The sequence below is a fragment of the Macrobrachium nipponense genome, chromosome 7, assembly GCF_015104395.2.
Source record: "Macrobrachium nipponense isolate FS-2020 chromosome 7, ASM1510439v2, whole genome shotgun sequence".
Classification (NCBI taxonomy): Eukaryota; Metazoa; Arthropoda; class Malacostraca; order Decapoda; family Palaemonidae; genus Macrobrachium; species Macrobrachium nipponense.
Genome location: NC_061109.1, coordinates 101,514,227 through 101,528,724, shown reverse-complemented (window position 1 = coordinate 101,528,724; position 14,498 = coordinate 101,514,227). Strand labels below are relative to the sequence as shown.

The 14,498-nt window shown below is 41.0% G+C and overlaps 1 protein-coding gene across 5 annotated transcripts in view; it reads left to right on the top strand.

The window, feature by feature from the left end:
* Window positions 1–14,498, top strand: part of LOC135217257 (phosphorylase b kinase gamma catalytic chain, skeletal muscle/heart isoform-like) — a 294,050-nt gene that overhangs the window by 261,710 nt on the left and 17,842 nt on the right. For 4 of the 5 annotated variants that reach the window (XM_064252989.1, XM_064252987.1, XM_064252988.1 and 1 more), the window contains one exon: window positions 4,289–4,330. The exons of the other annotated variant lie outside the window; for it this stretch is intronic. In XM_064252989.1, the coding sequence (XP_064109059.1) occupies window positions 4,289–4,330 (42 nt within the window). The remainder of the gene's footprint in view (window positions 1–4,288; window positions 4,331–14,498) is intronic. 5 annotated transcript variants of the gene reach the window in all.

Below are 14,498 nucleotides of genomic sequence, written 5' to 3'. Positions count from 1 at the left end.
CCTTATCGCTTGCAGGTAACTTGAGTTATTTTGTGATTTCCAGTTATTCTTTACTTACATTGTGAAAGGTTCTCTTTTCAAAGCATTGTAAGGAATTTAACACCAATAAGGTATGGCCTGTTGTTAACCCTTAAACACCGATTGGACGTATTAACCCTTTAACGCCGATTGGATGTATTAACCCTTTAACGCCGATTGGACGTATTAAACGTCAACAAAAATTGTCTGTTGGGTGCCGAACTGACGTACGAAACATCGACAAAAAAAGTTTTTTTAAAAATTTGCAGAAAAATAGTTTTAGGCCTAATAGGCAAAAACTTTTGAATCACACGCCTTGGGGATGCTGGGAGGTCACAGATCAAGCTGATGTTTTGTTTACAATCGTTACCCAGGCGCGCAAGCGCGAATTTCTTTCTTCTCGCACTAAAACGCATCAGCGACACATCTCAGAAATTATTTTGTCACGTTGACATAATTTTTGCACCATTTTATATTAGCTGTTACATAGAGTTTTATATATGAAAATGTGCGCAATTTCATGTAGAATACAACTAAAAACAACTCATGGTTGTAGCTTTTATCAGTTTTGAAATATTTTCATATAAATAACGATAAGTGCCAAAATTTCAACTTTCTGTCAACTTTGACTCTACCGAAATGGTCAAAAAACGCAATTGTAAGCTAAAACTCTTATATTCTAGTAATATTCAATCATTTACCTGCATTTTACAACAAATTGGAAGTCTCTAGCACAATATTTCGATTTATGGTGAATTTATGAAAAAAACTTTTTCCTTAGTCTGCGCTGTAACTCTTCCGAAAAAATCAGACATTTTTTCGTCCGATTGTTGTAATGTTTGCACAATTTTATATTAGCCGTTACATAAAGATTTATGTATGGAAATGTGTGCAATTTTAATTAAAATACAACAAAAAACAACCCATGGTGGTAGCTTTTATCAGTTTTGAAATATTTTCATATAAATAACGATAAGTGCTAAAAATTCAGCCTTCAATCAACTTTGACTCAACCAAAATGGTCGAAAACAGCAAGTGTAAGCTAAAACTCTTACATTCTAGTAATGCTCAATCATTTACCTTCATTTTGCAACAAATTGAAAGTCTCTAGCACAATATTTCGATTTATGGTGAATTTTAGAAAAAAAAATTTTCTTACTTCTGCACGGTAACTGCCGAAAAAGTTAGAATTTTTTTGTCCGATTGTTGTAATGTTTGCAGAGTTTTATATTAGCTGTTAAATAAAGTTTTATATATGAAAATGTGTGCAATTTCATGTAAAATACAACGAAAAACAACCCATGGTTGTAGCTTTTATCAGTTTTGAAATTTTTTCATATAAATGACGATAAGTGCCAAAATATCAACCTTTGGTCAACTTTGACTCAACCGAAATGGTCGAAAAACGCAATTGTAAGCTAAAACTCTTACATTCTAGTAATATTCAATTATTTACCTTTATTTTGCAACAAACTAGAAGTCTCTAGCACAATATTTTGATTTATGGTGAATTTTTGAAAAAAAAACATTTTCCTTACATTCGCGCAGTAACTCTTCCGAAAAAAATCAGAAATTTTTTCATCCGATTGTTGTAATGTTTGCACCATTTTAAATTAGCCGTTACATAAAGTTTTATATATGAAAATTTGCCCAGTTTCATGCAGAATACAACAAAAAACAACCCATGGTTGTAGCTTTTATCAGTTTTGAAATATTTTCATATAAATAACGATAAGTGCCAAAATTTCAACCTTCGGTCAACTTTGACTCGACCGAGATGGTAAAAAAATGCAATTGTAAGCTAAAACTATTACTTTTTAGTAATATTGAATCATTTACCTTTATTTTGCAACAAATTGGAAGTCTCTAGCACACTATTTCGATTTATGGTGAATTTATGAAAAAACTTTTTCCCTGCGTCTGTGCGGTAACTTCCGAAAAAAGCATAAATTTTTTTGTCCGATTGTCGTAATGTTTGCACCATTTTATATTAGCCATTACATAAAGTTTTATATATGAAAATGTGTGCAATTTCACGTAGAATACAACAAAAAATAATTGAAGGTTGTAGCTTTTATCAGTTTTGAAATATTTTCATATAAAAACAATAAATAGAAAAATTTTGACCTTCGGTCAACTTTAACTCAACCGAAATGATCAAAAACTGCAATTGTAAGCTACAACAATTACAGTCTAGTAATATTCAATCAATTACCCTCATTTTGTAACAAACGGGAAGTCTCTAGCACAATATTTAGATTTATGGTGAATTTTTAAAAACAACTTTTTTACGTCCGCTCGTTACGAATTCATGCATCATATTGTGATAATATTTTGTCTGTGTTGCTTTGATCGTTTTACAATTTGTTATATACCAAAATCATTGCAATTTAGTTTACAATACAAAAAAAAAAAATGAACTCATTAGCTTTAACCGTTTTGCTCACAGTGCGATTTGTATACAATTACGTATATATGAAATTTTTTTTTGCGCTGTCATATATTCCATTATTTATATATGATAATGATATTTTTGTTCATTTCTGATGGTTGCATACTAAACGTCAGGCAATAACAAAACAAGGAGCCAAAAAATGAACTCTTAATCTTGAAAATTAAGTGTGCTGTGATTTAAAAAAAAAAAATTTTCTGCTTCGGTGCTCACTCGCGAACGCCGCCGGCATACAGGAGACACTTTCGGAAATACCGGCTCGGTGTTTAAGGGTTAAATACGTAGTCGTTATTGACAGTGTCACCATCTAAAAGGACAGTGAGGATTTGTGGAGCAAAGGATTGCTTGAATAGATTGTTTAAGCCCAAGTCTGATGACCACATCAACTATGATGATTGTACATCCTAATGTTAACCCTGACGGTTACACTGTAAATCAATCAATACAAGCAGTTAGAGATTGAGAGAGGTGGAGGCAAATGACCGCCAACGTCCAAGACACGGCACTTTGATAGATAGATACTTTTAATGCCAACAAACCTGATGTCTTAACATTGACTGCCCACCTCTAGCCACACCTCTTATGTATGTCTTATCCTGAGTTGGAAGAAAGACTAAATGCGTCACTAGGGTCAAGCAAGGTCTCTGACTCTCTTCCACATCAGCTATGTATTGGATGGCATATGAGTACAGAGTGATAACTGTGTAAACCACATTGTATGGATTGAGAGCAGCAGATTACTGAGGTCAAACTATATATTTGTCTCTATAATTTGTAAATAGGTAAAACTTTTTGTAAGGGCACTTTCTCCATCCCCACCAATTAGATGAAGCATATATTGGAGAGCAAAGCTAAACTAGCATAAGCCACATGAGGCAGTGGGAGTAACCCACTTTTTATTGACTAGTCCTTACCTACTTGAAATCTTAAGAGCTTTCTTTTTATGTAAATTCTTTGTCAGTGTTCTTTCAAAGGACAGAAATGCTGAGCATAAGCAAGGCAATGTTGTGTACACCAAAACAAATTCATGTAAATCAAATCTTTGAAGCTTCTCCATCTACTGCACTACATAAATTAAATTTGGTTAATTAGTAACCCATGTTTATTCAAGGGGGTTCAAATTAAAGCCATTTGCATATAATACTATAATTTTGTTCGCATTTTTTCTTTGAAATCTTTAGCTACTGGTAATGGAAATCTGTGTGACAGTTATCCTCAAATGTTGCATGCAATTGTGGTATTCCTTCTCCACATCAAGTAACCATTTTATGGAGTACTCAGTCTTGTTCAAATATAGCATAATGTAGCTTTCTCCTATTTACAGTACTGTATCACTTACTTGCTTAGTAGTATGTACTATATCCAAGTAGGTAGTAAATTTCAATTATTGTGTTATATTTAAAGAAAAACGTTCATATTTCATCTCAGTGAAAAAGTCTTGGTCTACTACAAACTGAACTTCATTTAGAATTTATTGGAATAAGGTTGGCAGATTGTAGTTTTCATTGTGCAGGTAGTCAGTTTGAATTTTCTTTTTGAATTATTAACCTACCAGTAGTATTCATACTCTCTTCAAACTCCACTTATGTCATTTTGAATGAGAAATCTGTCTAAATCAGTTGTATGTATTAGCATGTTATTGATAGCATTGTTTCACTTATTTGGGAAAGAAGATATCTAAATTAGCAAAAGCAGCTGAATCACATAAGAAAGTATTTTAATATGAAGTCTTCATATTTTTATGTAAACATCACATTTTCTGCATCCTTTTAAGCATGTACCCCATTTTTTAGCCTTCTATTTTGTATGCATTTCTAGCCTAGCCGGAGTCAAATAATTGCTGGAACTGTATCACAGAAGGTGGGTTGTCAACTTTGATTTTTTTATAGTTTATTGTAACCTAGTTGTCTGTACTAACAATCTCAGGTGTAGATTGAGGGTAAATTAGTGAACTATACTAAATTCTAATAAATTAATAAATTTCCTCTTGTTTTATCAGGTAGAAGTTTACAAATACCCATGCAAATTATTTTTTCTTTCATTTTAGCCATATGAAAGACAATTATACTCACTGTGAAATGTTTGATTTATACTGCAGTGACATGAAATCTTTTTTAATTAAACAAAAGGTTCCGGAAAAAATATGGTCAAAAATATAAAGGGTAATGGCTTCTAACATGTCAAAATACTGTTGAGACTTCAGTAGTTGAAATAGTTTTGCATGAATATTGTGCATATAGGATATAGTCAAAATGCTTGATGATAGCTGCCATGTTTGTTGAAAGCGATGAAGGTTTTGAATGGGATTACTGAGGTGGCCTTGCTTGGGTTTCTTAGTTGCTGTGGTGACAATTAAAATTCTAATTGGAAACCTACACGTATTTAATGCTAAACTTGAATAAATTCAACCTCCCTAACTAGTTTTTTTTTGTAGTAAGCAGTGAGTATAATCTATAATAGTTGCAAAGAAAAACTAATTAAAAAATATATCTTTAAATGATATTATGTTTAGATAATGTTAATCTTCCTTACAAAACTATTTGGTATGGTGTTTCTTTAAATATTTAATCATATTATGGAAGGTTTCCTAAATAAACCTATATTTTGATATAGTTCATGGATATTGCAGATCAACATTTACATCTAATTTTCATACAGTTTTGATAGAACTATAGGAAATTTTGTTGTAAATAGATTAAAATAGACCCATTATGAGGTGAATTGCAAATACAGTAATACCCCAAACTCTGCTATTTGAGTTGCGTGAATTCACAATAGCTCAAACTTTTCATTGCAACCTAACTAATTATCATACGCAAGTTCTTCACAATAGCACGAACATTTGCGAATCCTCCAGAAACAACAAAACCCTGCAAAAGTGTTTATGTTTAATTTATTTTAAGTTTTGAAGCCTTTCTGTATAAAATCTTTGTTAAAAAATGACAAATTTTCTAAAACAATTTGTAATTTTTACAGCTACAAACCTGAGGTCTTATCAATAGGATAATTTCTAGCGCCTAGCTAGATCTGGTTAAAACGCAGATGAAAGCAAGGAATCTTGTGAGATATGGCAACTAGTGCATATATCGGGTGAAGAGTGGTCAAAGACCACGCACCTATGCCACCGTGTCAGTCTTTCCCAACTCAGGGTATCTTAATAAACAGAGGGGCGATCATACTTGTACAAGACATCCTAAACCGGCTGGGGGCCTACCCACCAGTCCAGCTCCAGAAGGAATGACTTCTGGAGAGGGACTTAAGCTCGTTGAGAAGCTAGATAGATTGATATCTAACCACTCAGACCCTGAGTGGCGTACAATGATATATGGGAGAATCATTGTACTATAGGGAACCAAAGAAAAACTTTGACTGTCCAATAACAAACCAATACACCAGGGTTTGTTACCTCTCCTAACTCCTCCTTGCCAAGGAGTGGAGTATATGCTACCGAGTAGAGGGTTTGATATTAGTATATTTAGCGACTACACTATCAGTATGACTACCTTACTCACCCGTATCAGACCAGTCCAGCGAATGATGTGTCTATTCCTTAACCCGCCCGAAGGAAGAAGGAAAGGTACAAGACACTCACTCGTTCTCTCATCCACACAATCATCTTAAGTAAGATACAAAAGTGGCCTGTTAAGGACAGCTATGAGTTACACAACCTGTTGGGCAGCCACCACAGGACCCAAGGAAAGCGTGACCATAGATCAGTGGGCAACATCCTAAGATAGAAAGAGGAGAACATGGATTGGCGTAACCAAGTACCAGCGCTCAGCACTCTATGTACAGCCAAGTTCTTTTTGAAAGCCAGAGAGGGACCAATACCCCTAACGTCATGCGCTCTAGCCTGCACAGACGTGGTGGCAGAATCATCAAGAGCCAAGTATGCCTGTCTGATGGCTTCCCGTATCCAAAAAGAGATAGTATTCTTAGACACCTCTTTCTTAGTACGTCCTGTGCTAACAAAAGTCTGCAGCAGCCTGGTCTAAGGTGCCGTGTCCTTTTAAGATAGCAATGCAGGGCCCAGACAGGGCAAAACAAAAGCTCTTGAGCATCACCACCCACAAAGTCATTCAGTGATGGAATGGAAATGAAGTGAACCTGTCATCGTGCATAGAGGGATTTTGGGTCTTGGCCACGAATTCCGGGACAAATTCGAAGGATACCAACCCCCAACCCCTGGTGTGCTTCACATCATAGCTCAGACCGTGGAGCTCTCCTACCCTCTTGGAAGATGCCAAGGCCAGAAGGAAAACTGTCTTGAGTGTCAAGTTCCTGTCAGATGAGCAACGCAAAGGCTCAGATGGAGAACCAGGGAAACATCCCACGTCAGAAGCTTGAGCTCCCCAGGAAAACTCGATTGCTCAAACCCCTGCACTAGTAAGGAAAGTTCCTAGGACGAGGAGATGTCGATACCTTTAAGACGTACCACCAAACTCAGGGCCCCCCTGTAGCCTCTAATGGCAGAAACGGACAAACGTTTCTCGTCTCTGAGGAATGTTAAAAAGTCTGCTATTCACTAGAGGTTGCGAGTGGAGAAAAAACCCATTTACGACACCAATCACAGTAGATCACCCTTTTGCCTTGGTAAGCCGCAGAGGTTGACTTTCTGATACTGCTGGACATATGCCTTGCTGTTCTCTGAGAAAAGCCTCTTGCTCGGAGGAGATACTTGATAGCCACCAACCATGAAGAGACAAGGATTCTACTGACTGGTGGAACCTTTCCGCATGGGGCTGACACCGGAGATGCCGCCAAGGGGGAATTTCCCTCAGAGCATCTGACAACAACGACAGCAGATCTGGAAACCATTCTGCCTGAGGCCTCAGAGGGGCTACCAAAGTCATCCTGAGACCCTGTGAACTCATCAGCATGTTCAGAACTTGACAGATCAAACAAAACGGAGGGAAGGCATACACCTCCAGGTTGTCCCAGGGATGGTGGAATGTGTCCTCTGCTGACACTAAAGGATCTGGAACCACTGAACAGAATATTTCCAGCTTCCTGTTGAACTGAGTCGCAAAAAGGTCCAGCATGGGTCTCCCCCAAACCTGGAAGTTTGTCCGCTACCACATGATGAAGGGACCACTCTGTGCCTAGGATCTGATCCTGACGACCGAGTTTGTCTGTGACCACATTCCGTTTGCCTGGGATATACCTGACTGAGAGCTTTACCGAATTGCTGACCACCCACTGGTGAACCTCGACGGTCAAGGTGTGAAGTTGAAGAGAAACCAGGCCCCCTGCTTGTTAACATAGGCGACCACCGTGGTGTTGTCCGACATGAGAACGACAGAATGGCCCTCTACCTTCTCCCAAAACTCCTTCAGATCCAGGAAGGCTGCCTTCAACTCCAAGACGTTGATATGTTACTGTTTGTCCTCCAAACTCCAAACACCTGATGCAATGAGGCCGCCTAAATGAGCCCCTCAAACTGCGAGGGAGATGTTGGAGAGCAGAAGGATGTCTGGTGGAAGAGAACGCAGAGGGACACCCTTCAAAAGATTCCAGTCGTCCAACCACCAATTGAAGGTCTTCTCTCATTTCCAGAGAGGAACCTTTAACGGGTGAGTCCCCGCCGGAGACCACAATTCCCCCAGTCTCCATTGCAGAGACCAAAGATGAAGATGCTGATTGATGTGGTTCCGACAGAAAGTTGAGCACCACCACTTGCAACTTCCAATCTCTGATCCAACGGAAAAACTCTTGCAACTGTAATATCGATGACCATTCCCAGGTAGAGAATCCTTTGACCGGGTACAACGTTTGACTTTTCCTGACTACGATGCCCAGTTCTAGACAGAACCGAAGTAGACGATCCCTATCCTGCAGCAGCTTTTCCCTGGAAACTGCCAAGACCAACCAATCGTCGAAGTACCTCAGCAAACGGATCCCCTGAGCATGGGCCCAACTTGATACGAGAGAGAAGACCCTTGTGAACACTTGAGGGGCTGTTGTCAGCCCAAAGCATAGGACTGTGAACTCAAAGACCTTGTCCCCGAGAGAGAAGCGAAGGAACTTCCTGGACATAGGATGAATAGGGATCTGGAAGTATGTGTCCCTTAAGTCTACCGACAGCATGAAGTAGCCTTCCCTCACAGCTGCCAACACTGAACGCCAGGTCTCCATCTTGAACCATGTCTTCCTGATGAAGCGATTCAAGGTGGATAAGTCGACCACAGGTCTCCAACTTCCCAACGCCTTGGGCACTAAGAAGATGGACGCACCACTTCCTCTATCGCATCCTTGTCCAGCATCTTCTGGACTTCCTCCCGAAGAGCCAAGAACTTCAGAGAATCTGTAGGATATGCCTTCATGAGTTGCGGCTTGTCTGACAGAGGAGGAGAGAAGTCGAATGGCAGTAGGTACCCCACCTGAAGGACATCTACCACCCACTTCTCCGCCCCATAACTCTGCCACTTGGCCCAATGGCCCGCCAGGCATCCCCCCACCCATGGCGCAGGAGAGGGAGAGGTGCCTAACCTACCAAAGGCCTCCTTTGCCTCTGCCCCTTGGACCCCTTTTTGGCTTAAAGGAACGAGAGCGAAAGGGACATTGGTCCTCTGATCTAGGCTCAGACGAACGGGAAGGCCCCACTGAAATCGAACTCCTCAACGGCCTACCAGGCGACGATCTTCTTGACTGCTGCTGGACAGGGGGAGGAGGAGGAACCAGACGTCTCTAAGGACGAGAGACTGACTTAGACATGGCCTGGTGCACCACTCTGTCTTTGGTGTCAGCCCGGCGCCGGTCTATCGCATCTTCCAGCTTGGCCCAAGGGAACAAAAACTGGGACTGCAACAGATCCCCATTTCTCAGTACCAGCAAGGACTCCAGGTCAACTGATCTCTCCATCCTAGGTAAAGCCACATCTCTTCTAATCAGGAGATGGTTAACCCAAAAATTTACAATGAGGTGAACCATATACGAAAATGCCTTGCCTCCAGACTGCAACAAACTGGCAAGCAAAATAAGCACTCACCAACCCTTCTGGGGACCTGTCAGAAGCTATCTTGGCAATGACCATAGACCAGAAGTCCAGCCAAGAAACCGTCTGCAACATGGAGGCTGCTGTAGATTCCAACGCTGAGGCATCCTGTGGAGACAAGGACAGAGCCACCGACCTCACCTGCTCCAAAGTCAATCCCGGCTTCAGGCGAATGACGTCCGGGTTAAGATGATGCAACATAAAAAACGCAGTTTGTAGCATAGTACTTCCTATGTCTCGTGAGAGTTGGGGGTAGTAGCTTGGCAAAGCCCCCTAGAGCAAAGCGAATTGTCCCGGTCTGAAACAGAGGCGTTAACCTTACTTAAAACTGACTGGACGTGCCCCGACAAGGGAAGCTGAAAAGATGATATGGGATCCTGTGTAGCTCCTAGCAAGGCTTCCAAGCAGGAAGGAGTGTAAGACAACTAAGCCTGAGTCCTACTTTCCAAATTGTTGAACCCACGAATGAGATCGACAACTTCTGAAAAGGAAGACAAAAACTCTTGTGTGTCTCCCTCTTCCTGCTCCAGCAACGGAGACCGACGACGAGAAGGGTGTGTGGACTCCTGTACGGCGCCTTCCTCATTAAAATTAACGGAAGGATCAGCAGCCAAACAGCCCAAAACACGAACTAACCTGTCTGGGCTGGGTCCATGCGCTGACTCCCACAACGAACCAACTACAACACTAGGAATATCACTACGCACTCTTCCAACAGATGACTCTTTAACATGTCCGCGAACAGTCATGGTTGTGGCAGACGTGCGAATGTGAGTTGGAGAGGAATCCTGAACACTCGAGATTGAAGGAGAATCCCCCAGAGTCAAACTCCTGGAAGCACCAGGGTGACAGGCAAACACTCCTGCTGCACCAACTCTGCAGTCACAACCTTCAACCTCTTGACAGACACCTTGAGATCCTTACGGCAATGAATAGGCCCTGGAGAAGAAGTGGGAGCGCTTGCATCATGTCCATGGACGGGGGAGGTTGCAACATGCTTGTGATTTGATGCAGAGGACGAAGCAGCCACTACAGATTGCACAAGGGAAGATACACTAACACACTCCGAAACACCAACACTCTCGAGAACACATCCGCGTTGTTCCTCCCTCATAGGTGAAGAAAGAGCAAAGTCCATAGCCTTCCAATGCTTGATACGCTGACGTGGCGTAGAGGGGGAAGAAGGAGAAAAAGACAGCACTGGTTCCTTACATGGTCTCTTCGCAGGAGGCGGGGACGATGCATCGTGTTTCCTTCCAGTCCTCCCAGCCGACATGGCAGCCAACTTATCATCCAAAACAGAGTCCAACCTTTTCAGAACCACCTGGCATAAAGCCTCAGATGGATCAGCAAGAGAAGGCTCTGTTGGCATGGAAGGGAGATGCAGCGAACTGGGCGGCAGAGATGATGTCACAGCTGAGACAGGCAGTGCAGAGGAGACGAGTGGGAGTGACATCAACGATGGAAGTGACATCACGGCTTCCCCTCGGTCCGAACAGGAAGCAGAAGCCACTGGCGGAGGAATACAAAATGACTGATCCTTTGATGTCATTAGCGGGGCTGACGCAATGGGTTTCCTCTGACTTGAAGAAGCGGCAACAGTCACTGGCGGAGCAATACAAGATGGCTGACCTCAACTACCCACAAAGATGAGGCCGGGAGGAGGGGGAGGGCCTGTCCAGCATGAGGAGGGGGTTAGCGAGCATCCACGAAGTGCACCAGCAACCCCTCCAAGGACGGGGAACTCCCTAGTCCGAGCGTCTTCCAAATCGCCGCCATCTTGGACGCCTCCAACTCAGGAATAAATGAGATCGATGAAAAACCTCCCCCCTTTCCAGGAATCAAATTAACTCCCGAAGAAGAAGGAGTGACATTACAAAAATTAGCCTGAGGGCCTCCTGATACTTCCAATGACGAATCGATGGAAGAAAAGGAAGGGGACAAAGGCACAACACTACTATGGGGTAAGTGCACAGCAGGAGATGAAGCATCAGGAAGAGGAGAAGAAAACCCTTCCCATGAAGGAAGAGTAGAAACCCTCCGATGCTCTCTCTTGCTATAAAACGACTTCCACTACTCTTTAGGCCATGCACGGCATTCCATGCAAGGATTCGTTATGTACAAACATTAGAACGGCACCTACTAAATGTGATGTGCAGGTCGGTCGCAGCCGAAGCCAAAAAACGAGAACACGGAAAACTTGGAGTTCCGGGGCACACCCGTTGACGAGGCTGAGAAGGAGCAGAAGAAGCCATAATAACAGCCACACACACACACACACAATCGAAATGGGCAATGAATCAGGTAAAGGCCGAGAGAGGTCGACCACAACTCTCGCCCAGGTGGTTAAGAAAAAGACTGACGCAGTGGCGTAGGTGTGTGGTCTTTGACCACTCTTCACCCGCTATACACTCGCATTGCCAGATCTCACAAGATTCCTTACTTTCATCTGCGTTTGAACCGGATCCAGTCAGACACTAGAAATGATCCTATTGTTAAGACTTGCTCTCAAGTTTCCTTGTAATAGATATGCCAGTCATTTGTTATGACATCAGACATATTTGAGTATGAGGCATTTGTTAAAAGTGTCATTTTTGTTGAAATTTATACGGGTTACATAAATATTTTTTTATGAAAAGTTGTGTTGTTTTGAGTAATTAAAAGTTTAACATTTATCAAGTTGGCTTGTCAACATATTTAAACTTTGTAGGTTGTCTTATCTTCATGATTTTATAGGGAACATTTTTGCCTTGAGAAAAATTAATGTGTTTCTTGAAATGCTTGAATATTATTTGATCATTTCTGTGTAAAGTACTTTAAAACAAGTGGTAATATACCTCTCTTGTAAAAACCATACTGTCAACATTCAGTTATCCAGTTGCACTGTATCTAGACTAAAATGTTCTCTGGAGGGTCCTGAGCACCATAATGTACTATATGTAGAATATATATAAAATTCTTAAAAACTGGAAGACAGTGCTTTGATGGTTGTCAACTCTGTGTGAGCAGAAAGAAGCATGGGTAACATTGGTTATAGGGGTAAGCAGGCTAAGAAAGGATTATTTTGGGGAGGGTAGATCAGGGAAAGTTTTGGGAAAGAAAAGGAATGCTGGGTGGGAGGGGTAGGTTGGCATTTTGTCTTGAGAGTTTTCAAGACTGTTATTGGCTTCAAAGCATTGTCACTTGACAACTCTTCACATCACTTTGTTAATTGCTTTTAATTGGCTTAGACACATACGTCATCAGTACAATAGCATATGAAAGCAGGTATGGAGGGACAAACACTCGTGTTTTTTGTAAACTTTTGAGCTATTGGTGGAAATGCATATTCCCCGACATGTTGTGGTTGTTTACTTTTGAATGACTGATTGAATATGAGTCATAATAACATCATAAAAATTTCCTACTCTAATTGGCTACACTCAAAGAGTATTAATGCCCTTTGTACCAAGGCATGCCTCTATCCTTTGTCCAGTTCTACATCAATTTTTGGTATTCATGCATGGAACAGGTTCTGCAATATCATGAGTTGCAATCCTTTCCTGTGAACACATTTTTTATGCATCTTTTGTGCGACTCCACCACCTCACAAGAAGGCTAGGAAGGTGCTGACCTTTCAGAAAAAGCTGTAAATCATTGAGAGGATCAAGGCTGGTTGGTCAAGGGTATGAATCATGGAGGAGTATGACATTGTTTGGTCTACCATGCAGAACATGAAGGCTGCTAAGACAATCTTAAGAAGTATGCTACAGACTAAGATGTCAAGGAGTGGGGTCCGCAAGATGATAGCAAAACCCCATTATTATGACGTTGAACAGGCAACCTTGATCTGGCTTAGTCAGCAAAGTACTGCCAATGTGCTTGTATGTGGTGCTAAGCTGAAGCAATGAAGTTTGCAGGTCTTTTTGGGGTTGTGGACCTGAAAGTGTTTGAAGCGTGGTTGTTTCAATTCAAGATTCAGCATGGGCTTTCCAACAAAAAGACTTGTAGCAAAGCTTTGAATGCTTCAACAACCCAGAACCTTGAGGCACCTCAATGCCCCCTAAGACCACTTCACCACTTCTTAACATGGAGGAGGTGTAGAAGGTACAGGACCTTGATGATACAGTGGTGTTGGAGGAGAGGGGATTAGGAGGACCTGTAAACCTCCTCGCAAGTTGTTAAAAATCCATCTTTTGTACGCAGGTTTGGCACTGCTGACAGGTAACCAAGAGAGAATTTTTTTTTTATCTTTTAAGAATTCTTTTATTGTGTGTAGACAAAATAGGAAAATTGTTATCCATGTCACACAATAACGTATTGTACGTACAGTATACCTATAGTAATGGATGTTGGGTATGAGAGAGGGGGAAAAAAGATGATGCGCATGTTTGTTATGCACGAATTGTATTTGGTTTTTCATTATATATCAACGAATTTCTGCCATCTGGAAGGGCTTTGGATGTATTTATCAAGATACTATACTAGCCTTTTAACTTGGCTAAATTCCCCCAGCAATTTATTCATGGATCTCCCATGCTGTAATTAGCCCACCTTTCACAGTTAAGATGTTTACTTAACATTAAAATTGATTGCACTGTAACATACACTTGGCAGATGTTACAGTTTGGCACCCTCATTCCATCACTAATTGCATGAAAAGGCTGTGTAAAGTATGTAGGTCCAGTGTGAGTTTGAGTCAACTTACACTTGTTCTTTGTTCGAATCTGATACAGGTTCACTTTCTTTCCAATGGTTTTATAGTTTTCAGGTTTGGATTTTTTGTTGAAGTAGTTCCCCTTTCATGCCACTAATTTAAACTTTATTTGTTGATGGTATTTTTAAAGCCATTATTGGAATGCATATTTAGGGTGTGTCGGAGCTGAATTTTGCCTTATCAGCCTCCTTATTTTATTCATTACCTATGTCTAACTCTTAAGAAGGAAAAATAAAAGTGAACTTGGGTATCATATCAGAGTACTGGAAGCAAATTAATAAGAGAACTTGCTTATCGGAGACTATTGAAAGCAGAAAGAATGATTAAAGTAAACAGTG